Here is a 27,988-nt window from a genome sequence, read left to right as displayed (position 1 = left end):
CACATGAATAGAAAACAATGAATAGAAAAGGATATCAAACTGAACATTCGGAAAGGAGTGTACAAAAAAAGTAAACTTATATAGTCATACCCTCTTTCCTTAAGTAAAGGTCTCAGGTTTGCCAATAAACGTCGATAAAAAGCATGCGTAAAGAAAGACAAAAGGCACCCTTTTGGATTTTCACCTGCAAGGAGGACGGACGTTCAGGAACCCTTGTCGCATTTCCCCAACAAGGTTCTACGCTTTGTTTTCTTTTGTCCATTTTTATTATATCCAGAAGCCCTGATTACATGGACCTTCCTGATGTTCAAGGGAGGGGTGGATCACAAAATTAAATATATATATATATATATATATATATATATATATATATATATATATATATATATATATATATATATATATATATATATATATATATATATATATCAGTGGCGGTCGGTGCATTTTCTCGTAGTGCCTTCAACGTATCAATCCAACCCTCAAAAACTATTTTATGGCTATAAAACCTCTACTGCAGCTACAGCTGCGACATATAAAAATAATCAATAAATCAATGCACAAAAATGGGGTAAAATCCACTTCCTAGCAACAGTTCATGATTAAATACAAATACTGGAGCTTTTCACAGATTAAAACCAGGCCAGGGGGGCGATTTTCCCGGGAAAAGACAGCGATGAACGTCAATGGCGTACGGGCAAACATTGCCCGAAAATGGGGTAAAATCCAGCCAAAAACAGCATTTATTGATTAAATACAAATACTGGAGCTTTTTAGACATCAGAACCGGGCCCGGAGTATCATTTCCCCGGTAAAAAGACAGCGATGAACATCGATACGTCCCTACGTGAAAAGACAAAAAATGCACTAAAATTAGGTGAAATCCACTTCCTAGCAGCATTTATTGACTGAATACAAATACTGGAGCTTTTGAGACATTACAACAGTGGCGGGCCGTCAGGGCCTTCAAGGCCTTCTCTGCTGGCCTAAGAAATATCTGAATCATATTATATTTTGTCCATCAATACGTACTTATTATTCCAAATGGTCTGTGTTAGGTCTAAACACCAAACATTTGTATCGCTAATCTGAAAGAAGGAAAACACAGAGAATTGAGTTAATTTTATTTGCAATGAGAGGGTCTCGGGGACTGCTCGGTCACAATCCTCCGACACACTCTGAGGCAGTCTCCGCTCGCGTTGTCTTTGATTGTGTTCGGGAATGCCCTAGTTACATGAGGTTTCAACTTTCAAGGGGAAGGGGGTGCTGTATACCAGTTGAAATTGGTTTGTTTGCACAACGACATGTTTATTCAAGGAGACGTCTGCTTTCTCTCTCCTTGACTTGTTATCTTCACGCATGCGAGTTTTCGGTTCACCTGGCGCCTGACCCTTGCAGCAGTTCCTCTTTGCTGAGTAAGGCGAAACTGCCTAAAGGTCAGGGCACCCTACAGGTTATGAGCAAGCATTTTCACACTCTGACCCAGAAGTAGGATAACTTGTATACAATAGTTCCAACAGTCTGTTAGCTTCCTTTCATTGCTTTTCCCCCTGGTTGCACTGCTTCCAGATGTGTGTTTTCATATTGAAGCATTTAACCAATCACATTTCAGCCATTATTTGTTGCCAGATCAGATCTGCCTCAAAGCCTGCACAATCAGTTCTTGCTCTGCTGCATTAAACTAGACTGTTGCTTTTAACCAATCAGATTTCGAGTTGGCAACCCCACAATGATTTTTCATAGGCGTTAGCATTTTGCTGGCTGGGACATGTCATTGCTTTCACAAACTATGATTGGCTAGTAGGCGGGCCAAAGCAGTACCGAGGCAGCCGAGATCGCAAACTCCACCCACTATGGCCGACAGAAGCAAAAACAAATAGATTCTGTTTGCTCACAAAGCTATTTTCCAGACGGACTTTTCAGGAAAAAAATTGACATCATTAAGAAAGGGCGGTCAACTCCGAAGCTAGCAAGCCTGTTACAGCCGGGAAATGGTGTGTGGGGCACTTTCAGCGCGCTAACTTAGCTCCACAAGCAAATAGTATATTGTTGTGTTGATTTAAAGCTATTTTCAAAACGGACTATGCCGGAAATATGACAGGACAGGCTCGACTTTCATCATTAGCTTCAATGGCGATAGGAAAGAAGGAAGAAAGAAAGGAGGATGGATATTGTGTAAAAAGGATTTTTGGTGAGTAAATTTACAAATATGGCTATATTCCTAAATAATATTTCAATTGTGGGCCAAGTTCTGATATCTGAAAAGCTCCAGTGTTTGTATTTAATCACAAAATGCTGCTAGGAAGTGGATTTTACCACAGTTTAATTTTTGGCGTTTCACCATTGACGTCCATCGCTGTCTTTTCCCGAGAAAAATCACCCCCCTGGCCTGGTTTTAATGTCTGAAAAGCTCCAGTATTTGTATTTAATCATGAAATGCTGCTAGGAAGTGGATTTTACCCCATTTTTGTGCATTAATTTATTGATTATTTTTTATGTGTCGCAGCTGTAGCTGCAGTAGAGGTTTTATAGCCATAAAATAGTTTTTGAGGGTTGGATTGATACGTTGAAGGCGCTATCAGAAAATGCACCGCCCGCCACTGCATTAAAACCAGGCCAGGGGGGTGATTTCCTCGGGAAAAGACAGCAATGGACATCAATGGCGAAACGGCAAAAATTAAACTGGGGTAAAATCCACATCCTAGCAGCATTTAGTGATTAAATACAAACACTGGAGCTTAAATACAAACACTGGAGCTTTTCAGATATCAGAACCGGGCCCACAATTGAAATATTATTTAGGAATATAGCCATATTATACTCACCAAAAATTCTTTTTAACTGTACACAATATCCATCCTCCTTTCTTTCTTCCTTCTTTCCTATTGCCATCGAAGCTAATGATGAAAGTCGAGCCTGTCCTGTCATATTTCCGGCATAGTCCGTTTTGAAAATGGCTTTAAATCAACACAACAAAATAATATTTGCTTGTGGGGCTAAGTTAGCGCACTGAAAGTGCCCCACACACCATTTTCCCGGTACGCGGTCGATTGGTCGCCGGTCTTTAGGTCGCCCGGAAGTTTGGTCGTCGTCTTTTGGGTCGCCGGTCTTTTTTGTCGCCGGTCTTTTTTGTCGCCGGTCTTTTGGTCGTCTTTTGGTCGCCTGATCGGCTACTGCCATCTACTGTCAATTTATTAAATAGCAGATGGTGTTTTTATTGAAGCTTTCCAATGAACCTTCATTCTCTCTGGAGATCTTGCAATGTTGAAATACTTTAGATTAGATGGTCATTTTATCAAACAAATAAAAGTATTAGTATACTTTTAGTTAGACAGTATTTAGATCGTTTCAACAGTATTTAGACTCTAAATACTGTTGAAACGATCTAAATACTGTTGAAACGATCTAAATACTGTTGAAACGATCTAAATACTGTTGAAACGATCGTTTCAACAGTATTTAGATCGTTTCAACAGTATTTAGATTCTAAATACTGTTGAAACGATCTAAATATCTAATATGTAAATATCAATAAGAGCACTCATTTAACACATCAATAAGAGCACTCATTTAACACATCAATAAGAGCACTCATTTAACACATCAATAAGAGCACTCATTTAACACATCGGCTGCTGCCATTGACTGACATAGGCGTCCAATGAACCTTCATTCTCTCTGGGAGAACTTGCAATGTTGAAATACTTTAGATTAGATGGTCATTTTTATCAAACATCAAAATATCAATAAGAGCACTCATTTAACACATCGGCTGCTGCCATTGACTGACATAGGCGTCCAATGAACCTTCATTCTCTCTGGGAGAATGAATGGGAGAATCTCTCTTAAGGTAGAAAAATGGTTAAGAATGCCCAGAAAAGTGTTCCAAAAGCGGAGTAATAGTTTTTAAAACAGCATTTAATGATTAAATACAAATACTTTTCAGACATTAATTGGGGGTGATTTTCCCGGGGGAAAGACAGCTATAAACCTCGGCGCGACCAAATGCGACGACCATTTGCGAAAGGGCCTACATTTCACTAAAACGGGGTAAAATACGCACTTATTGATGAAATACAAATACCGGAGCTTATCAGACATGACTACCGGGCTCTGGGGGTGATTTTCCCGGGGGAAAGACAGCGATAAATGTCTGCGCGACCAAATGCGACGATATGTGACCATTCGCAAAAGTGCCAAAAATGCACTAAAATGCGGTAAAATCAGCATTTAGTGATGAAATACAAATACTGGAGCTAAAATGACAGTCGATGGCAGCAGCTGATGTGTTAAATGAGTGCTCTTATTACTCCCAGAGAGAATGAAGGTTCATTGGACGCCTATGACAGTCAATGGCAGCAGTCGATGTGTTAAATGAGTGCTCTTATTGATATTTTGATATTAGATATTTAGATCGTTTCAACAGTATTTAAATCTTTTCAACAGTATTTAGAGTCTAAATACTGTTGAAACGATCTAAATACTGTCTAACTAAAAGTATACTAATACTTTTATTTGTTTGATACTGTTGAAACGATCTAAATACTGTCTAACTAAAAGTATACAAATACTTTTATTTGTTTGATAAAAATGACCATCTAATCTAAAGTATTTCAACATTGCAAGTTCTCCCAGAGAGAATTGGACGCCTATGTCAGTCAATGGGAGCAGCCGATGTGTTAAATGAGTGCTCTTATTGATATTTTGATGTTTGATAAAAATGACCATCTAATCTAAAGTATTTCAACATTGCCAGTTCTCCCAGAGAGAATGAAGGTTCATTGGACGCCAATGTCAGTCAATGGCAGCAGCCGATGTGTTAAATGAGTGCTCTTATTGATGTGTTAAATGAGTGCTCTTATTGATGTGTTAAATGAGTGCTCTTATTGATATTTTCATATTAGATATTTAGATCGTTTCAACAGTATTTAGATTGTTTCAACAGTATTTAGATCGTTTCAACAGTATTTAGAGTCTAAATACTGTTGAAACGATCTAAATACTGTCTAACTAAAAGTATACTAATACTTTTATTTGTTTGATAAAAATGACCATCTAATCTAAAGTATTTCAACATTGCAAGTTCTCCCAGAGAGAATGAAGGTTCATTGGACGCCTATGTCAGTCAATGGCAGCAGCCGATGTGTTAAATGAGTGCTCTTATTGATGTGTTAAATGAGTGCTCTTATTGATGTGTTAAATGAGTGCTCTTATTGATATTTTGATATTAGATATTTAGATCGTTTCAACAGTATTTAGATCGTTTCAACAGCATTTAGAGTATAAATACTGTTGAAACGATCTAAATACTGTCTAACTAAAAGCATACTAATACTTTTATTTGTTTGATAAAAATGACCATCTAATCTAAAGTATTTCAACATTGCAAGTTCTCCCAGAGAGAATGAAGGTTCATTGGACGCCTATGTCAGTCAATGGCAGCAACCGATGTGTTAAATGAGTGCTCTTATTGATATTTAGATGTTTGATAAAAATGACCATCTAATCTAAAGTATTTCAACATTGCAAGTTCTCCCAGAGAGAATGAAGGTTCATTGGACGCCTATGTCAGTCAATGGCAGCAGCCGATGTGTTAAATGAGTGCTCTTATTGATGTGTTAAATGAGTGCTCTTATTGATATTTTGATATTAGATATTTATATCGTTTCAACAGTATTTAGATCGTTTCAACAGTATTTAGAGTCTAAATACTGTTGAAACGATCTAAATACAGTGGTACCACGAGATACGAGCTTAATCCGTTCCGGGACTGAGCTCGTATGACAAGATTCTCGTAACTCGAGCGGAAGTTTCCCATTGAAATGAATGGGAAACAAATTAATTCGTTCCAACTCTCTGAAAAAAACACCAAAAACAGGATATTGGATTGAAAAAAATGTTTCATTTCTTAAAATTCGCCATACATTGACAAAGTAATAAATAACGAGTGGTTTAATAGAAATAAAGTGTTTAATCTAACTAAAATTGGGCGGATTTCGCCGAGGGGAGAGGGGCACAAAAGGGGCGGGGTGCTTCGTTTTTTTTTTTCTCCACACAACGCACTCGTAAACGGAACAAACACTCCACCCTCACGTTCGCTATCGATGTGCTGTTTGCTGTCGTACTATTCCCTTCAAAATATTCCGAAAATGATGCACACAAATGTCCTCACAATCGGATAACGCACGACCACTTGCCAACGAGCAGCAGCGATCGCACCGCTGCTCATGGGAGCTTCGGGGGCACTGGCTAGCGGCTCCTTTTAGCTTGTAGCATCTGTGGTCGCATCCCCTCGAACAGCGCCTACGATAGAGTTGCTACTGGGGATGCTGTTGCGAGCCAGTGCCCCTGATGTTCTTATGAGCAGCCAACGAGAAGTAATATATTACTCCTCACGTATTGATTGTGGGTAAAGTTTTATTCTGAGTGCCATTGCCTGTCGGCGTTGCGTGCCCGAGTATACTTCATTACCCAGAAAGCCCTCTTTCCCCCGCGCATGCGCGTTGTGCGTTTCCTGCTCTGAATAACTCATCCGGTGCTCGTAAATATTGTTATACACGAAAGATATGCAAAAAAAATGCCATGGCCACCTGGCTTGGTCGCATCACGAAATTTTGACCGCATCACGGGCGAATTATTCGATCAAAATTTCCCCCGTAAGACGAGTATTTCGTATGATGAGCGATTGCTAAAGCCTCACACTAAAAAAAATTTAAAAACTTTTTTTTATAAATATATATAAAAAGGAGGACTTTCTCCCCACCTGTGAGTTTTTGGGGGTCGAGTTTACAGGGAATTAACTCCAGCAGTGATGCGCAAGAAGAAATGTCAGCTAAAAAAAAACGAAAAACAAGTGTTAGCTGTCTGTTCTGCACGAAAAATGTATTCCACATGGTTTTGTGTCCTTCCGCCTTACTACACATTTTGTTAGTAATATGACGCGGTACCACTGTACTGTCTAACTAAAAGTATACTAATACTTTTATTTGTTTGATAAAAATGACCATCTAATCTAAAGTATTTATTTCAACATTGCAAGATCTCCAGAGAGAATGAAGGTTCATTGGACTGCTTCAATAAAAACACCATCTGCTATTTAATAAATTGACAGTAAATGGCAGTAGCCGATCAGGCGACCAAAAGACGACCCAAAGACCGGCGACAAAAAAGACCGGCAACAAAAAAGACCGGCGACCCAAAAGACGACGACCAAACTTCCGGGCGACCTAAAGACCGCGACCAAAAGACCGGTGACCAAAAGACCGGCGACCAATCGACTGCACACGATTTTCCCGGCTGTAACAGGCTTGCTAGCTTCGGAGTTGACCACCCTTTCTTAATGATGTCCATTTTTTTCTGGAAAAGTTCGTCTGGAAAATAGCTTTGTGAGCGAATCTGCAACAGAATCCATTTGTTTTTGCTTCTGTCGGCCATTGTGGGTGGAGTTTGCGATCTCTGGCTGCTTTGGCCCGCCTACTAGTCAATCATAATTGGTGAAAGCAATGACGTATCGCAGCCAGCAAAATGCCAACGCCTATGAAAAATCATTGTGGGGTTCCCAACTCGAAATCTGATTGGTTAAAAGCAACAGTCTTGTTTAATGCAGCAGACCCCGCAGAACTGATTGTGAAGGCTTTGAGGCAGATCTGATCTGGCAACAAATAATGGCTGAAATGTGATTGGTTAAATGCTTCAATATGAAAACACATCTGGAAGCAGTGCAACCAGGGGGAAAAGCAATGAAAGGAAGATAACAGACGATTTGGAATAATAAGTATTGATGGACAAAATATAATATGATTCAGATTTTGCTTAGGCCAGCAGAGAAGGCCTTGAAGGCCCTGACGGCCCGCCACTGATATATAAATATATATGGATCTACAGACCTTCAATGGCCTTTGTGTATATATATATATATATATATATATATATATATATATATATATATATATATATATATATATATATATAAATATATATATATATATATATATATATATATATATATATATATATATATATCAGTGGCGGGCCATCAGGGCCTTCAAGGTTATTTATGAAATCATTCCTATGAAAACAAACATATTTACATGCAGAGGGATCTGTAGGTCTGCCCTTTACCTGAATTTCCCTTACTCGTAGGTCAGGTCTGAAAGACGAATGACAATATCAAAATCAATTCTGTCAAATTAATTTTCATAGTGTTGGAGATCAATGTTCTCACCAGCATGCTGTCTTAGGAAAGGATACCTTTCTTGTAAATTACAGTAGTTATAAGTTGGTTAAGTTAAAAAGCCAACACATCTGCACAATGTCAGTATACCAGTGAAAATAGCTATAGTTAGGTCTTATTCCACCACTCTTCACATCAGAGTTTTATGATCTACAGACCTTCAATGGCCTTTGTGGGTGACCCATCATGTGACAGGTAGGAAGGAACACAGACTTTAAAATACCAGGCGGCGTGCAGAGACAAATCCTAGGGAGGAGAGCAAATGGACATGAGCCATACTTCAGATTTCCAGTACGAGATGGCGAGATGCAATTGACAGCGGAACCAGATGAGTTGATCAGGTGATGAGGTAGAGCATCCACTGGCTATAGTTTAAAGCAGGGGTCTCAAACTCAATTTACCTGGGGGCCGCTAGAGGCCGAGTCTGGGTGAGACTGGGCCGCATCAGGATTTCCACAAGAAAAGCGCTGATAAAACATTCCAACGTTATCAAATATCTTTATTTTTTAACAAAAAATAATGAATTAAATAAATTAACTTAAAGATGAATAAAAAATCAATCAATCAGTAATACAAAAATAAAATAGTAATAATGAGCATACAGTAGATGTACACTGGCTGGCTAAGTAGAGAAAACGAATTATTTTTATTCCGTTTCAAATGTCTGTGTCAACAGCTCTTTAACCTTTAACTTTCTGAACTTGAATGGAACATTGAACATGAAATATTCTGAACACGGCTTCTTTTGCCTACTCCTTGCTGCTAGAGACCTGGCAGCGCTTCTTCTCACATAGCTGAGTCACATTTGGCTTGAGGGAGGAAGCAGTGGAGACCCTCAGTAGAGCTTGAAGATGCTCATCAGTAAGTCTGGACCTGTACTTGGACTTATTGAAGTTCAGGGTGGAGAAGAGCTTCTCACACAAGTATGTGCTCCCAAAAAGGCACATGGTCTGCTTGAACATTCGGGAAAGTTCAGGGAAGCTGGGGGTCAACTCTCTCAAAAATTGCCCAAGCTTGTCTGCTTCTCCACTCACCTCCCTGAACTTGGCTTTGAGTGCAGAGTTGCACTGCGGGTCAATGAGCTCCATTTGAAGCTCAGGAGGGGCATCTTGCACATCAAAGGAGAAGGGGTCCGCAAAAATTTGAAATATGGCTTTGTGTGTCTTGAAGTCTGCAAATCTGTGATCAAATTCCTTCTGTAGCTTCGAAATGGCCTCAACATACCGTAATTACTCGAATATAACGCGCACTCGAAAATAACACGCAGGTCATTTTGGGCCAAAAAAATCTGGAAAAACGCAGTACTCGAATATAGTGCGCACCTAAAATTTCCCGCTGACGAAAATCAGAAATCTTACCTTTTTTTCTTCGTTTCACGATTGTTTTGTTCAAACAAATTTATTCATTAGAATCCTTCAAATGAAGAGTTCCTCTCTCTCTTTGTCTGTCCTCTTGTTATGATCGCGCCGCGTCGCTGGGTCGTCGCAGCGCGATCGAGGGCATCTGTTACGGTCGCGCCGCGTTGTGCGACGCGACCGTGGATGTAGGTAGACCCAAATACAGGAAGCAGGAGAGGACGAGGCATTCAGCGTGATACGGAGTCCTTTAATGAATCAACCAAGGCGTGGAAACAAACGTGGCCGCATGCGGCGCGCATACGGACAGAGGCAACAGAATAATGACAGCTAGCGACCGCTAGCAACCGCTAACAACAGTCAATGATAGTCAACGATAGTGAACGATCCGGCGACGTGTGATGACGCGTTGCTACTTAAATACAGGAAACGAAAGGAATCAATGGATTGGCTACAAACGGTATGCGTCAACTTCCTCTTCCTCCCACAACACATCATCCGATTGGCTTTACGAGATGACGTAAAATCCGTGTGTCGGCTGTACGAGATGACGTAAAATCCGTGCGTCAAAGTGAGTTTGACAATGCTTTTTTCGATCGAAAATTTATAATTTATTTTAGTTATTGATTATAACACTGAACTGAGAGAGGGTGAACTGAGACGAGTACGAGGCTAGAGGGGGGCAGTGGTGGTCTCGGCTTTCCGATTTTCGATCGGGTTTACGAGATGACGTAAAATCCATGCGTCGGCTTTAGGAGATGACGTAAAATCCGTGCGTCAGCTGTACGAGATGACGTAAAATCCGTGCGTCAAAGTGAGTTTGACAATGCTTTTTTCGATCGAAAATTTATAATTTATTTTAGTTATTGATTATAACACTGAACTGAGAGAGGGTGAACTGAGACGAGTACGAGGCTAGAGGGGGGCAGTGGTGGTCTCGGCTTTCCGATTTTCGATCGGGTTTACGAGATGACGTAAAATCCATGCGTCGGCTTTAGGAGATGACGTAAAATCCGTGCGTCAGCTGTACGAGATGACGTAAAATCCGTGCGTCAAAGTGAGTTTGACAATGCTTTTTTCGATCGAAAATTTGTAATTTATTTTAGTTCTTGATTATAACACGCACCCCCAACTATTGGAATTAATTATATAGCAAAAACCTGCGTGTTATATTCGAGTAATTACGGTACTTCTCACCACTGAATGGTGTGCCTGCATCCACGAGAGCCTTGCATGCTGGGAAATGGCAAAGGTTTGTCTGAGAGAGCTGGGCTTTCCATAACACAAGTTTAGTGCAGAATGCTCTCGCGTTGTCATAGGCAGCACTGACAAGTTGCCCCTGGCCTTGTAGCTTCTTGTTCAGTACATTAAGCTCATGTGTGATATCAACAAGAAAAGCCAAGTCCATGAGCCATTTGGGATCACTTAGCACAGGAACAGCAACCCCGTCTATCTCCATGAAGTCTTTTACTTCTGCTCTCAACTCAAAAAATCTCTTCAACACGTTTCCCCTGCTGAGCCAACGTACCTCAGTGAAGTAGAGCACATCCCCATATTCCGACTCCATTTCCTCTAAAAAAGCACGGAACCTTCTGTGCTTTAGGCCCCTGGATCTGATTTGGTTGATTCATTTCACAACGACAGACATCACATTGTCAAACTTCAGGCATCTGCTGCAAAGGGCCTGCTGATGGATAATGCAGTGCAGAGCTATGGCCTCCTCCACACCCTCCTCTTCCAGTTTTTTTTTAACAAGTGCTACCAGTCCATTCTTCCTCCCTGTCATTGATGGGGCTCCATCGGTTGTTATTCCAACAAAGCTCTTCCATGGCAAACCGGCATTCTTAATGGCATCACACAGCTGGTGAAATATTTCCTTAGCGGTGGTCTGGCCATGCATTGGAATTACTGTGAGCAACTCCTCCATTACTTCAAAATTGTCATCAACACCACGGACATATATTGCGAGCTGGGCAGTGTCTGTGATGTCTGTGGTCTCATCAAAAGCCACTGAATATACACTAAAACATTGTGCTTTCTCACACAGTTGATCATAAATGTCACTTGACAGGTGAGAAATGCGCTCTGCCACGGTGTTGGCAGAAAGGCTGATGTGGTTGAACTGACTATTCTTTTCTGGACAGACAAAATGTGCAGCCTGTAATATGCACTTTTTTATACATTCACCTTCTGTGAATGGCTTTCCTGCTTTAGCAATCAACTCACAAACGGCGTAGCTAGCTTCGACTGCTGCACTACTGTCTTTGGTAGCCTTCTTGAAGAAATCCTGTTGCCTCAGAAGACATGTTTTAAGACTGGCAACCTGGTTGGCTCTCTCTTCTCCCTGGTATTTTTCGTACTCCTCAGCATGTCTCGTAGTATAATGACGTTTCAAGTTGTATTCCTTGCGCACCGCAACTTTTTCAGTGCAAATGAGACACGTCGGGGTGCCCCTGTGCTCAACAAAGAAATATTGCACTCCCCACTTTTCTTGAAACTGTCTGTGCTCATCACCGACCTTTCTCTTCACGGCAGGCTTTGAAAGAGAGATCTCTGGGGCTCTGTAATATGTGTTTCCACTTGGAATGAGTCTCGGGTTGAACTTTAACTTTCAGTCGCGCGGGTCTGTGGCGCATGCTCACTTTCGCTCTCCGATCGTATTGGATTACGGCAGTTCTCCGAATTTCTCAAGTGTCATGTTAACGCACTTACTGTTAAGTTTCAGTTTCACTCGCGGAGATGGCTACAGACACTGACACAGGCTGGATCACGGATCATTGCGCCTCATTCAGTTCTATGCTGAGAGCAGCGGAGGACTGTGCGCGCCGAGCGGAGTGATCGGCTTCACGGCTTCTCCTCCGCCCAGCTGATTGGAGGAATGAATGAGTGAGTGAGCGAGGCACTGGACAGCCCGGCCGATGTCCCGCCCTCCAGAGCCGTATACCTCACCGTGATTGGTTCATTCAGCTCCGAACACAACAAGTGTCATTCATATCAATCTTGCGGGCCGCACGAACATTAATCTTCCATATTAAGACGGGGGCCGCAAATTATCGTCCCAAGGGCCGCAGTTGGCCCGCGGGCCGCGAGTTTGAGACCCCTGCTTTAAAGGTAACTGATGTTAATTGCCGAGAGCTGTAGCCGCTCACCCGCATGTTTCAAACATGTAATCAGATAAGTGAGGAAGAGGCTCTAACTGTCTAACAGCTCCACAAGGCTTCCTGATGGTTTTGTCCTCGTCTGTTTTGACTACACATGTAACAACACCCATGCACACTCAGACATCTCACTTGTGTTTTCACCCCACCCCTTAGAGTTAAGATGTCCATGAAATGAGGGCCTTCGAATGTAATAAAACAACAGAAAAGACATGTAGCCCAGAACGGAGTTGGGAAGCTGTCTCGACGGTGGTTCTCCTTGTAAGTGAAAATTCAAGAATACTGTCTTTTCCTCTCTATTTGTGCGTGAATTTGGGAATGTCTAATAGCCAACTTGACAATTTGTTTGCTCATACTGGATATGGGTCTGCGGGTGGTAAACAGAGGACAGACTTACACCAATGCCTAGTGCAGCACAAAACCCTCTATACTTGCAAGACAAACTGTGGGCCTCAGTCAGAAACGATTTCTGATGGTATTCCATGCACGTGGGTAGAGAGCAAGTTGGCGGTCTCGCTAGCCAAAGGGAGCTTACGGAGTGGGATAGGGTGGGCCAGGAGAACCAGGCAACCACACTGAGAATGACATTTAGCCTTCAATATGGGTAGGCCGGTTACAAAATCCAGTGGGATGTGGAACTACGGGTGACTCGGGATAGGTAGTGGGCAGAGGAGTCCAGGGGTGGGTTTTGTGGTGGTCTTGTCACGTGCAGACAATAAATGCCATGATGAATGCTGTCGTGTCTTTAGATATGAAGGGCCACCAAAACCGCTGGCGCAGCATCACCAGTGTTCTTCGGACGCTGGGGTGGCAGACCATGTGAGATGAGTTAACAGGTCTGTGGTAGGATGGCTGTGGGCACTCCCAATCATACCGCCGCCTGCGGGAATCGAGCACGTGTCTGCCCGCAACGAAGTCAGGTGAGTGAACCTCTACACCACGAAAAGAAAAAAGAAAAAAATCATAAAAATGTGAAAATCCATGCTGAAACTCACAAACGGAACCAACTTGTCTGTCTTCCGCTTGCTACTTTTACACTGAAGTAAAAATATTTTTTTTAAACGTTCATAAAAATGTGAAAATCCATGCTATATATTTTTTTAATAGGGGTGACCCTACTTCGCGGATTTTCACTTTTCACGGGGGGGTCTGACCCCCCCATTAAACGAGATAATCGAGGTATTACTGTATCCATTAAAACCAGATGCCCTAGAGCATGTGTCAAACTGATTCCACCGAGGGCCGCAGTGGGTCCTGGTCTTTGTTCAAACCGATTCAGCGCTGACATTTTAACCAATCAGCTGTCTTCTAAAATAAGTAGCACCTGACTTTAATTAACTGATTACACTTGCAAAAGGTATCCTCTTGTTGAGTTGGAATGAAAACCTGCACCCACTGCGGCCCTTTGAGGACCGGTTTGACACCCCTGCCCTAGAGGGTATAAAACCAGTAATTGAAGAGTTGTTGAAAGTGTTACACCCTGCATTTGATCTTGACACACAGGGGGAAATAATCAGAACAGTGAGATGTTGTTGTTACTTCAATCCAACTTTTACTGTAATGATTCAACACACCTCCCGTGCCTCAATCTATTTGCTAAGACATCAATAATCGAATACCGATCTTCTTTAACATGCCCCACACTTGCCATGTGGATCCAAGGATCAACAATCGAACACCGATACCCCCATTCAATCCAAACTCGTTATACCTTCTTTACATGCAATCGTTAATAAATCAAACACTCTAGCATGTCACACTAATAAATCAAACAATCTAACATGTCACACTCTCCCCCACAAAAACAAATGTCGTCCCGACATCAGTATATTCCAAATATCTTCCCCTTGTTGGTTGTTATGCTGAACAGTCTAGCGAACTTGTCATTTCACATCCTCTTCTGTAAGCTGATACTCATGAAAACTCCAGGCGGCAAGGGCCACAGTTCAAATATAATCCACAACTCGTACGGTCCACGTTCACTGGATGGAAACTGTAATCACAGTCGTAACAGTCCATATTCGCATAATACATGTCACCCTTGTAGGCTCAAGCCTGTTGGAGTCCATACATAAAGGGTGGTTGAATGTAATATGGCTGCAGGTGTACTAACCAAGGAACCACTCCTGGTGCAGGGTAAGCAGGTAGCAGCTGATGTGGTGACTGAGTACCATAACAGGAGGGGACACCAAGCTGATCATAGGTTGTTCGTCGTGGTGGATGTCTCTCCCTTCTTGGCCGTTCATAAGTCAACGCCTCAGGTTCATTCACAGCGGTTGGCGGAGAGGTCTCTGATAAATGATCATCACGAGGATCTTCAACAGCCAGATTTGTTCCCTCACCAGGCAGGTCCTCCAGCTGATAGTCATCTTCTGCTTGTACTGGTCCGGAAGCAGGGCCCTTCACTTCGAGTCTCTCATTCGCTGGCAGTGGCCTGTGCCTAGACTCCATCCCTTGGGCATCTCTCTCATTTAGCACCTGGAGGGGCTCGTAGTGAAAGTCATCTTCGTAACCACTGTCTTGGTCTGTCTCTTGAAGATGAGATACCGGCTGCTGTTTATTTCTCTCCATACTCTTGTCAATTCTTCCTCCTTCTGGTGTCAGGTTTTTTATCGGGATGCGCTCTCCTGGTTGTAGCACGGAGCTCCTAACTTTGGTGTCATAGTGCTTTTTACCTCGTTCTGCAGCTTTTCGTACACTCACGGTGGCAATGGTGTACGCCTCCTCCATCCCTTGTCTCCCTTTCTCCATTTTGGCCTTGTATAACTCCAGCTTGTCAGCTTTGATTGCGCGTTCTCTCAGCGCATCCAGTTCATCGCGATAGGCGCGGGCTGCACGGGCGTCTACGAGCAGCTTCAAATTCTCCTGCTGGAGCCTCTTTATTTCTTCCTCCATGTTTTCCTGCTGGTGTCTGTTGTCCAGCAGTTGTTCATTCCTCTCTTTTAGCTCTTGTCTAAGTCGTCTGATCTTTGCCTTTGAATCGGCAGGTTCCACCATCAGGTGTTGCTGAGTTGCCACCTGCTGCTGTTGCATGCTGGGAGGATTGACGATGGCCAGTGGACTGGGTGTGCCACAAAGCACACGAACCACACCTTCCCTTTCCTGAGTTAGCTCTGCTATAGTCTCTTCTTTTAGTGGTCTGCCTCCTCGGATTTTACATCCAGCTTGGAAATGTTCTCCACTCCCACACCGATAACAATGTGTGCACTTCACATCTCGCCCTCCCTGCTGACAAGCAAAACACCTTCTTGGGACATAAGCAGGGCGGCTAGTGTTCCAGGGGGGTGCTGGGGGCTTGCTGTAGTAATTTTGTTTTGCAAAAGGTGGCTGGGGCTCCCTAACTGGTCTTCTAACTGAAGGTGGGAGGTAGGACTGAGGCTGAAACATAGCCTGCTGTAGTGTCTCTCTGATCTGAGCTATCTCTGCACTGAGATCTTTAAGAGAAGCAACACTTGCCTTAAGTTCAGTCAACTCCGCTCGTACCTCACGGGACACTTTTGGTTTTTCTTCTCCAGGGCAATTGGTAGGTCGTAGTTCTTCTGAGTGCACCTTGCTAATATGTGTCGCTGCCTGTGGGGTACTAAACTTCTTTTTATTTCTCCTTTCTGTTTCATTAGTACAGGCTACATTTAACCGCTCTAGCAAAAGCTCATCTGAAGTCTTACAGTTCAGCAAGAGAGGCTGCATATCTACTCTAACACTGTCACTCTGGAGACCAGTGAGTATCGTGTGCAAGCACATACGCTGGACTAAACTTGGGTCATACTGGAGTCCTGATTCTGATTCTCGAGATGCAAACAGTACCTTCTGTCTAAGAACTAAGACTCGCATTAAGAAACTTTGAGGAGTCTCTTTGATATGCTGCACTTCTGAAGCTAACTGCACATAGAGGTCGGTAGCACTCCTTTCCTGAAAATGAGCGCGTAGGATGCGTTTGAGTGTGGGAAGAGTGAGGTTAGGTTTCTCTTCCAAATAATTACGTAGCTGCAAACTGGGGGAGATAGCTCTGATAACTGCATCAATAATTTCCACATCTCGGTAACCCCTATTCAGTCCATTTTCAATTTGATGAACAAGGCTGGAGAATGTCAGCTTGTCCCTCTGGCCTGGTTCACCTATTTGGCCGGCAATTTTGAAGTCCTTGCGCCAGTATGAGCTTGGCTGGGGCTGGGGAGACACACCCCCTTGAGGGTCCGCAGCATCTGGTAGCTGGGGCAAAGTTATTGGAGTCTCTTCCAATCTTGATCCTTGCTTTTCGTTTTCATCTATTTATACTTCATGCTTCATATCTGATATTTTATCTTTCAGTTTCAACAATTCAGACATGCCTTCATCCTGCAGTTCCTCTAGTTCTTCTCTTTCTAGGTACTTCACAATGTGAGCCACTAATGATAGACGCGATTTCCGTTTAACACTTCTTAATATGTTAAGAAAATCACATATTTCCAGTAGGTTATTTTCCGTCAGGTTGTTCAATGTTCCTACCACCTCTTCGAGTAACTGTTCCATTTTGTTGACGATCTAGGAGCTCTGTTGACTGTACAGGAGTGAACTCTGAACTGGCACGTCTTTACTGTCCCTCTGATGATCTCGTAGGCCTCAGATGACAAGTACTCAACCGCCAACTTCCAGTTCTTCTTAAACAGCAACACCTCCTCTCACTGCCATCTGCCTGGTTTGTAGTGTTTGGGGGGATTTAGCTGGCTCAGAATTTAGTGAGCAGGTCTTGGACACTGGACATCTGAACAGCAATCCCAGCGGTGCCTCCAAAATGTTACACCCTGCATTTGATCTTGACACACAGGGGGAAATAATCAGAACAGTGAGATGTTGTTGTTACTTCAATCCAACTTTTACTGTAATGATTCAACACACCTCCCGTGCCTCAATCTATTTGCTAAGACATCAATAATCGAATACCGATCTTCTTTAACATGCCCCACACTTGCCATGTGGATCCAAGGATTAACAATCGAACACCGATACCCCCATTCAATCCAAACTCGTTATACCTTCTTTACATGCAATCGTTAATAAATCAAACACTCTAGCATGTCACACTAATAAATCAAACACTCTAACATGTCACAAAAGCAGGAATCATTATAGAATGTAATGATTCACCTTGCAAAATATTTTTCCAGTTAAAAAAGCGCCACCTTCTGTAGGATGAAGGATGATTCAAGATTTAAAAGCAGTAAATTCAGCGGTTATACAGCGTGTGGCATGCGTGCCCTATCCGCGTGCGCTTTTGAATAGTTTGAGACCAGAAGCATGTATCCTGTTTTTTGGTGTTTTTTTCAGAGGATGGGAAAAAAATAATTTGTATTTAGTTCATTTCTATAGGAAACGTTGATTTGAGATACGAATAAATCGACATACGAGCTCGGTCCCAGAGCACATTAAGCCCGTATCTCAAAGAATGACTGTATCTGAAGAACATGTAAAATATTTGGGGCATGATCTTAGTAAAGGGGGAAGAACAATTTTGGAAGATAAGAAAGTGACGATATTATTACAGACTCAAAACCTCAAACAAAGAAACAAATTATGTCATTTAACATACAAACTACAAACTGTTAACAAACTGTTTTATTGTCTTTTTTTGCAGTACTCCTGGTATTTCTTTGAAGCTTTAGTCAAGTCCATGGCTCAGTATTTGATTGAGAGTTGTAAAGTGAAGGTAGGTTTACTCTTAGTTGACTCAGGGGTGTTTGTGATTGTTGTAAGACAGCTCATCTCCTTGGCAACATGTCCAGGCTTGTGAAAAGCCAGAGTGGTGCAGTCCAAATAGTATTAAGTCTATTCAAAATGTTGCTCAGGGTGCAGCTTAATTTTTTGCATTTGTTCATACCCCAAGTGAGGTATTTACATCAGAATATTGTATGTTTGTAAACAGCATGCTTATTGTATAGAGCACAAAGTTTCTCAAAAGCAGAAAAGCGATATCATTGATATAAGATGAAAGGCTCTACAATATCATTTTTCGAGATTAGTAGATTTTTTTTTTCATGTCAGCTATCCCGGAATCAGAGATTCTCCGCTTCATTCCATCACACTGTGGAAACTGTAGTCAACATGATGATGCCTCACATCACGCAGAAGTACAAAGACAATCTCGATGCAGCCAGAAACGCCAACCACAGCCTGGCTGTCTTCATTAAGGTGTCCTTCTTTTGAGTTCCAGTCTCTTTAATTCAGAATGTGTAGATGTCACTGACAAAAACTCTTTCCACAGCGCTGTTTCAACCTCATGGACAGAGGTTTTGTGTTCAAACAAATCAATAACTACATGAACTGCTTTATGCCTGGAGATCCAAAGGTATGCTGTGTTCTTATTCACATATTGGCTGCCATTGATGGAACTGAAAGAGTTCATTGATGTGAATATTTCTCATTTAAGGGTTTGTATTTTATGTTTTATGTTATTTCTAATACAGACGTTATTTGAGTTCAAGTTCGAATTCCTTCGTGTTGTGTGCAACCACGAGCATTATGTTCCTTTAAACCTGCCCATGCCTTTTGGAAAAGGGAGGATACTTCGATTTGAAGGTCAGTGAGTCATAAATTGGACTTTATGAATTCCCTTTGTGAAGCCACTTAAAATCCTTTTCATTTTCAATGCCACCTTATGTGAAATTGTCTCTGAGAAATACCCAAGCTGCAAATAAAAGTTCTTTCCAACCTAACCCAGCTATTTCATTTTGGAAACCATTTACTCTAGTCAGGAGGAAATTAAAAGGCTCGATTTCATCGTTTGCTCATGAAGGTGCCGCAATGAATTTGACCTCTGAATTGACATTAAATTCTCTTGCAAATAGTCTCCAAAACGTATTAAAAGTTATGCTTCGTTTTTCTTGGCTACTGGCGAATCAGAGCAATATATTTGTAAGGTTTATTGCATATTGAAAGGACAAATATTCTATTGAAGAAATTCTATTCTATTCACTCATAGAAGTAGTTCTACTTAAGCGCTAAATTGTCTTATGCACAAGTACGTAGACCTTGAGCCGGTACATTTCCTGGTTGCAGTCTCCATACCTTCCGAAAATATGTATTCTGATTTAATTGTGTCTGATTTGAAATGAGATTTGTGACTTTCAATTAACATTGATGAGTTTGTGTAGTTTCCTGTGCACCAATCAAGCTCTTGTGCCTGCACTTCCTACCCTCAGACCTCCAACTCGATTACTCGCTGACTGACGACTTTTGTAAGAACCATTTCCTGGTTGGGCTGCTTCTCCGCGAGGTCAACGCGGCCTTGCAAGAGTTCAGGGAAATTCGACAGATAGCCATCCAAGTGTTGAAGAACCTGATGATAAAGCACACCTTCGACGACCGCTACACCTCAAAAGTAAGCGTCTCAGTCTTTGCTGAGGGGGGCTTTTGCTCTTTCTCTCATTCACCTCACTTTTGGATTTTTAATGGAGACTTGCCGCTGAGTGATTCATGTATTTGCCAGAGTCAGCAGGCCAGGCTGGCGACCCTCTACTTGCCTTTGTTTGGTTTGCTGCAAGAAAACGTCAACAGGCTGAATGTGAAGGAAGTGACCCCCTTTACCATAAACCACTATAACAATGTAAGGGCGACATCCTATGTTAACAGTTAACAAACTACTGGAGGTCTTGGATTCCAAATTATACTGAAATTGTAGCTCCACTTTCAACAATAATGAATGAGGGTGATTTGAAAATGAATTCAAAATTGAAATTAACTGTGGAAGCAAAACAGGCATTTTGCCAAATTAAACAAACACTTGTATCCAGTACGACGTTAGCCCTTCCTGACTCCAGGAAGCATTTTATCCAAATGGTGGATTGTAGAGGGAGCATATGACATCTGTTTTGGTTCAGGATTTTGGAAATAAAATGAAACCAGTGGGTTATTGTTAGGTTCATCCAATTGTACGTTTATCCTTAGGTATTTCCAATTCAGCTTTCAATAAAAAAGGCATCTGTAGTCACATCACATTTAATTCTTGCAAGAAGAGAATACATCCGGCCGCTCGCCCCACAAGATTATTCTAACGAGTGGCATTATGTCCTGCCCATTTAAGGCCTCAAATCAAAACAATTACAAGGTTATCGATTCCAATTGCGTAAGCAAGAAACAAAACAATTCCATAATCAAGCAAACCTAGCGTCAACCTAGCGTCACAAAGGAAAAACAATATGCGAGTTGATTGATAGCCATCCGCTGAATCAACAACAATTTAAGCATCCTTCACAGATCTTCATTGCGAACTTGTATCTGGGGAAAGGGTTGAGGCGTATCTTCCAGTACTCAGTCCTCGGAGCAAGAACTCAGTGTATTGTTTTATGTCCTTGCGAACTTGTATCTCTCGCTGGACCCAGCTGTCCTGGAGAGCGACCTTGGCGTAAGCGTTTGTCTTCACATATTAATTCAACTCTAACATAAAAGCGATCAACACATATATATATATTGTTTAATATAGTTACACATTTAGGATGAGCATTACTATTCCTAATAAGCAAATATATTGATTAATATAGTAAGCATGTATATTATAAGGCTTTATATTCATTGCAAACACATTTATAATAATGATTACTCCAACAGTTATTTTTCATCGAAATTGGATAAAGACATTATTCCAAGGTATGGTATTCCAGAAACCATATAAGTGAAAATGGAACTCATTTTGTAAACAACATAAACGATGTTTCAAGTGTCTATAGGAATTCATTGTTCCTATCATCCTCAATCGGCGGAATTGGTCAAACGGATGAATGGAACGATAAAGAATAGATTAGAGAAATGCATAGAGGAAACAAAAAGGCCTTGGACATAATGCATCTAGTGAAATTACATATTAATATAACAAGTACAACTGGGTTGACACCTTATGAAATTTTGTTTGGGAGACCATACAAATTACCATTATTCACTACACCAGGGGTGTCAAACCGGTCCTCAAAAGGCCGCAGTGGGTGCAGGTTTTCATTCCAACCCAACAAGAGGATACCTTTTGCAAGTGTAATCAGTTAATTAAAGTCAGGTGCTACTTATTTTAGAAGACACCTGATTGGTTAAAATGTCGGCACTGGATCGGTTTGGAACAAAGTCCAGGACCCACTGCGGCCCTCAGCGGAATCGGTTTGACACATGTGCACTACACAATGGGAATTGGATGATGATGCAAATTTAGCAGATTACATGAGAAAAACATTAGAGAAAAGGTGTGAACTAAAGTTACCAGAAGGAGAATATGTTTCTCAACAGGAACCAGACCAACCAGTGGTAGTGCCAGGGGACTGGGTGCGTATCCGAAGCATAAAAAAACACTGGCATGACCCAGGTGGGAAGGTCCTTACCGAGTGCTGCTAACCACACAGCCTTGAAAATAGCAGAAAGAGGGACTTGGATACATCTTTCAAAATGTAAGATGGTTATCTCAAATGAAACGCTTCTAGATGACAAAAAGTCTATGGAAAAATTAAGAGGGGATTAATACCAAAATCACTGACCAAAACTGGCTACACCAGTATGGCTGACAAGTTCCATAGCTTGTTGGGTTGTGTCACTGGGTATAGTGATTATATGTCAATTCATTCAGTATTTGTGGTCACCATATTCATTGGAAAAACAAAAATCATTTTGGGGAAGACTCAGTTACAACAGTTTGAAATGATCAACACGACAATTAAGACTAAGACGAGGGAGACTATCAAATGAAATCACATTGCCCACGAGAAATGACTTCTCAGCATGCATATGAGATTACATTCCGAAGGAACAGATCCTTACTTTAACCCTCAGACAATGATTTGTCTGCCACATAATATTACTACTTCATTTACTATCCCTTGGGAAAGACTGTAGTTGGAAACTTCTACTGCAGTGAGTCCTATAATTCCAACAATAGCATCAGATTATGGTAGAGATTATGTGTGGTATTTGACTGTTCAAACAGAGACTGGTCAAGCGTGGTGTCTGAGACAGGTTCAGATTGGAAATCTTGAACTACATCAATTTGTGCATATAAAATTAGACAATTGATAAAGATGAATCATACAGTGATGGGGATACAAATTGATCTTCAAACTCACAAATTATCAAGTGGAACGGATCCATGTGTGAAATTTACTCTGAGTGTATGGGTTTCAGGAACAGATCCTTACTTTACTATCTACACGTGTGCTTCTACCAGAATAACTGAACCTATTGATGAGATGAGTCTGTATGATAGAACTCAATATGTTGGGAAAATGGACACTATTGTGGTTTAAGGGAAATCCAAAACAACTATGGATGATACGTTTTTGGCTATAACAGGCATTTCAGAAATGGGAAATAACTGGTTATTGATAAAGGAAGGTGCAGCGAAAACTGTATATTTTAGTTGCATAACATGTATGGGGCCAAGACCTCTTTTATGTCTGATAACTCAGATAACATCTCAATGTGTAAAATAAGTTATGATGAAGCAAGACCTGAGTACAGCATGCAAAAAATGGGATGCAATCTATCCTGTTACAAAAACAGTGAAAGACAAACAAATATTTTCTACTGATGTTGCTTTTGCTAACTTTACTTGTTTTAGCCTTACAGGAACATGTCTGAATTCCATACCACTCATCCTCGGAAGGGTTGCGGAGGTTGCTGGAGCCAAACCCAGGTGTCTTCGGGCAAAATGCTGTCTATACCCTAGACTGGTCACCAGTCAGTCGTCGGGCAAACAGTGAGACAAACAACCATCAGCACTCCCAATCATACCACCACTAGTGGGAATTGAGCCCACGCCTGTCCGCACCGAAGTCAGGCGAGTGAACCACTACACCACGAGGCAGCAGGTCTGAACTTGGGGATGGTAAATCTAACATGGTGTTCCATAATCATTGAACAAACGGCTGCACTAATTCTTAGGAGCGACGTTTGGTGGTATTGTGGCGGAACACAATTATATGATTCATGCAAAAATTCAACTGGACGATGTGCATTAGTATCATTGCTTTTACCATTGTCTATTTTTCCCTCCACAGTTGAGGATATTCAATTGGCGGCTCAGAACCTTGGGGATTCATCTGAGTTTGCGATGGCGACGCGCCTCATGGAAGGATGGCAATCCGACATACATTGACGCAATCGGGGTACCCAGAGGCGTGCCAGATCAATATAAGTTAACTAATCAGATAGCAGCAGGATGTGAGTCCATTTTTCTTTGAATAACTCCAAATAAAAATGTTGACGGAATAAACTACATCCATTACAATGTCTAAAAACTTGGAAATTATACTGAACAAGGCTTTATTGCCATAAAAGAACAGATGAACTTCACCTCACTAATGGCCTTTCAAACGCGAATAGCGGTTGACACGCTTCTGGCAGAGGAGGCATGTGTGTGCAATGTTCGGAGATCAATGTTGATCCTTCATACTCAACAACACGCCACCAGATGGTTTGCTCATGAGGGCCATTGAGGGCTTGCAGACCCTAAATGCCAGAATGAAGCATCATTCCGGGGTGAAACCCTTGGTGGAGTGAGATGTTCGGCAAGTATAAAGATTTGGCTTTTTCTGTGATGATTTCAATAGCTATTTTTATAGCCATACTACTGACATTGTGTTGATGTGGTTGCATACCTCTTTTACGTCATCTGATTAAACGACTTATAACTGCAGCGATTGCCCCCACCAATTTGAAGATAAAAGAACTAAGTCCTCTTCTTTTGATATCGGATGTTGAAAAAGCAATGTCTATGCAGACATAGAATTCAGGCCAGTGAACCTCTACACCACAAAGCAATTGAAGTAGACGTTAGATTTCCTCTGTGAGCACCGGGCAGACACCATCGCTCTTATACGAAAATGGATTTCGCTTGGCGGACAAAATGGCCTGAGGGCACAGGGGAGTGGAACAGACGTTGGGTTTCCGCCGCGAGCACCAAGTGGACGCCGTCGCTCTTAAATTAGAACTCTCTGGGCGGACAGAACACCGTGGCAGAGCGTAGCAGAGTGGTTTGCTCTCAACAACTTGGCGCTGAACATTTCCAAAACCAGATAACTCATCCTGGACTTCCAACTGAACAAGGCTGCTCAGCTCTGCTGATCTCACTTGGCCTCAATGTTCCCGCTAAACTGCGCGCGTGCGCAATTGCGCACTACTCTCGTCTTCTCTGCGCAGCAGCAATCATATGGCGCGCAGTAAAAAAAAAAAAAAAACAGTTTTTATTTTATTATTATTATTTTTTTTAACCCCTTTCCCCATGATGGCGCCGTTTAAGCGGCAGACAGTGGCAGTAGCTCTGTCCACTCTTATGTTTTTCGTGTTTTACAGCATGTTTTACATGAAAAATTAGAGGGAACATTGACATGCACCTGCTTGTGGCAGGTGCATACCTGTCAACTTGTACGTTTTATACGTATTTTAAACGTTTTTTTACCATTTCAAATCATGTACGCCGTACACCGACTTTTGTACGGGGAAAAAAAATCGCCAATATTTATGAAAACCGATCTCAACAAGACCGTTTTGGCTAAAATCCAGATAGTCTCGTAGGCTGGTAGCCAACGACGCTACTGTCATCGATCGTTACTATTGTCACGGTATACCAGCAAAAATGATCCTCAATCGTATGTATTTTTTTAGGGGTGCGTACGGCAATATCGATAAAGGATGACATGCGCATGCGTAGATATACATGGAGTAAATATCGTGGAAGCAAGCATGGAGGAGCCACCTAGTAAGAAACTCAAGGATCGGGTCGACACCAGAAAGAATGGGAGTTACTTCAAGGTGAATATGCTGGCTGGATTAAAGCATCGTTAAGAGGCACTCAATTCTCATTCTGTGTCCCTTGCAATAAAGACGTGAAAGTTGCTGCGAGTGGACATCTTAAAGCATGACAATACAGTGTATTGTCCTGCTTTAAGATGTGCCCACCCGCATCCGTCACGCCCGCCTTTTCACTGTATAGCGTGTACCCAGACAATCAAGCTGTCAGCGTCATACAACATCTACAGAATCTTGAATTTAGTGCATACAAAAGGCTAATGACACACCGTCCACTTAGGGGAAAATTGTATACTTCACAGTGCGCCCTATGCGAATAAATATGGGCCGCGTTGTGTGTACGGTTTATTATCACTTAATACGGGGAATTGCAATCATTAATAAGGGGAGCAACTGGCTGAGGTTGACAGGTATGCAGGTGTGATACTGGTGTGCCCATAGCGAGCAATGATGATGTCGTGACCGGATGATTCGCCTAAAGACGTTTTGCCGACGGACATTTGACAGATGGACAGGTCGCCGAATGAACGTTCGTTCAAACAGCGTTTAATGATTATATACAAATACTAGTATTTGTTAGTGTTATGATTAAATACAAATACTAGTATTTGTATTTAATAATTAAACGCTGTTTTCAGAATTTGAGAGCATTTTGAGCCGTTTGGCGAATGGACATATATGGACGTTTTTTTGCCTCCATCGCGACATCATCGCGACATTTTACCAAGGAATTCACTTCCCTGGGCTCGGTTCTAATGTCCAAAGAGCTCCAGTATTTGTATTTAATCATTAAATGCTGTTTTAGGATGGATTTGACCCGATTGCTGTCATTTTACGGCTCGGTTCTGCTACATCTGCCCGCCCAAGAGTGCTTATTCCCGGACTGCCATGCCCGCCCAAGAGTGCTTATTCCCGGGCTGCCATTGATGGTAGACTAACATTGATTTTTACTATAATTTGGACAACACCGGCGGCGGGCCGGATTAAAAATCCTAACAGGCCGTAGATGGCCCGCGGGCCGAGGTTGAAAAACTTTTACACACGCGATCCGGGGTCGGGGCGAGCGCGCGAATCCCGTTTCGGCGAAACCTCCGTTCGGCCGAATGAACGTTCGGCGGAACATCCATTCGGCGACCTGCCCGTCTGTCAAACGTCCGTCGGCGAAACGTCTTTAGGCGAATCATCCGAATACCGATGATGTCGCTCACACTGGTACTCAGTGCGCTCAGGGAGGTTGTCTTTCTGCTCAGACCAACGAAAAATTAGAGGGAACATTGCTTGGCCTACTTATTTATTTTTTACGTATTTATTAATTTATTCATTTTCTGACCCGCTTTATCCTCACAATGGTCATGTTTGATACAGGACATTTAGCCATGTTTTTGGAATGCAGGAGGAAACCCACGCAGGCCCAAGGAGAACATACAAACGCCACACAGGTGGACCAACCTGGATTTGAACCTAGGACCCCCACTATGAGGCCAACGCGCTAACCACTCAGCCACCAGGCTGCTCTACTTATTCATTGATTATTTATTGATTATTTATTTGTGCACTTAGGTGGTGAAGCTTTAAATCTCATTATACTTGTATAATGACAATAAAAGCATTCAATTCAATAACGCACAGACTTAAGCTTGATAAAAAGAGAAACAACATCCCTAATGATGTGGGGAAATACTCACGGCCCAGTTTGATAGCAACAAAAAACACACATTACATACACAATACCTTACAGCTGTGAAGACACTGGGAGACAGAAAAAAATAAAAAACATGAAGACACAGGACTGTAATTTACATGTTTGAGTATACTTATAATCAATTAAGACAACCAAGTTGATTTGTCTTACTGTTTTCTTTTTTTTTCTCTATTAACACCCAAAATGTTGTCTCTTCGTAACTACCTTTATCTATTTTCTTTTTTTCCTTTCTCTCTCTCTTGTGCTGAATTACTTTTACCTACAGGAACACCCCATTTTCTCTTATTTTATTAAATTGGCCACCGAAGTCATATTTAGACACCCATAAATGTAGGCGTTTAAACTTCGAATCGGATTTGATAAGAGGGCGTCAGTGTCCTGTGACACTCCGAGTGTATGATTGTGTTGCGTGTGTGGTGGAGGCCTGGAAAAAAGGGGAAATAGAGAAACCTAAAAGACAGGAGGATTGCAACCCTGTCCCAGTGATAAGTCAAATTAAGGTGTCATCTTGGTGTGTTGGAAGAAAAACCTGCACCCACTTGGCCCTTTCTGGAATGAGTTTGACACCTATGGTCTAGACCAGGGGTCTCAAACTCGCGGCCCGCGGGCCAATTGCGGCCCTCGGGACGATAATTTGCGGCCCCCGTCTTAATATGGAAGATTAATGTTCGTGCGGCCCGCAAGATTGATATGAATGACACTTGTTGTGTTCGGAGCTGAACGAACCAATCACGGTGAGGTATACGGCTCTGGAGGGCGGCACATCGGCCGGGCTGTCCAGTGCCTC

General features: G+C 42.0%; 2 protein-coding genes across 4 annotated transcripts in view; one reads left to right on the top strand and one right to left on the bottom strand.

The window, feature by feature from the left end:
- The window catches only part of ntmt2 (N-terminal Xaa-Pro-Lys N-methyltransferase), a 77,367-nt gene that overhangs the window by 44,473 nt on the left and 4,906 nt on the right, over positions 1-27,988 (bottom strand). For all 3 annotated transcript variants that reach the window (XM_077594767.1, XM_077594769.1, XM_077594768.1), the window contains exon 2: positions 8,392-8,479. In XM_077594767.1, coding sequence (XP_077450893.1) covers positions 8,392-8,479 — 88 coding nt within the window. The remainder of the gene's footprint in view (positions 1-8,391; positions 8,480-27,988) is intronic.
- On the top strand, positions 13,595-23,418 carry LOC144069406 (dedicator of cytokinesis protein 9-like). The gene is made up of 8 exons (XM_077594801.1): positions 13,595-13,666; positions 18,358-18,429; positions 18,765-18,911; positions 18,985-19,068; positions 19,187-19,298; positions 19,922-20,100; positions 20,209-20,325; positions 23,311-23,418. Exons 1-8 carry the CDS (start codon positions 13,595-13,597, stop codon positions 23,416-23,418), a joined length of 891 nt encoding a protein of 296 aa, XP_077450927.1.

This window comes from Stigmatopora argus, chromosome 24 (genome assembly GCF_051989625.1).
Source record: "Stigmatopora argus isolate UIUO_Sarg chromosome 24, RoL_Sarg_1.0, whole genome shotgun sequence".
Classification (NCBI taxonomy): domain Eukaryota; kingdom Metazoa; phylum Chordata; class Actinopteri; order Syngnathiformes; family Syngnathidae; genus Stigmatopora; species Stigmatopora argus.
This window is presented reverse-complemented; position numbering and strand designations above follow the sequence as displayed.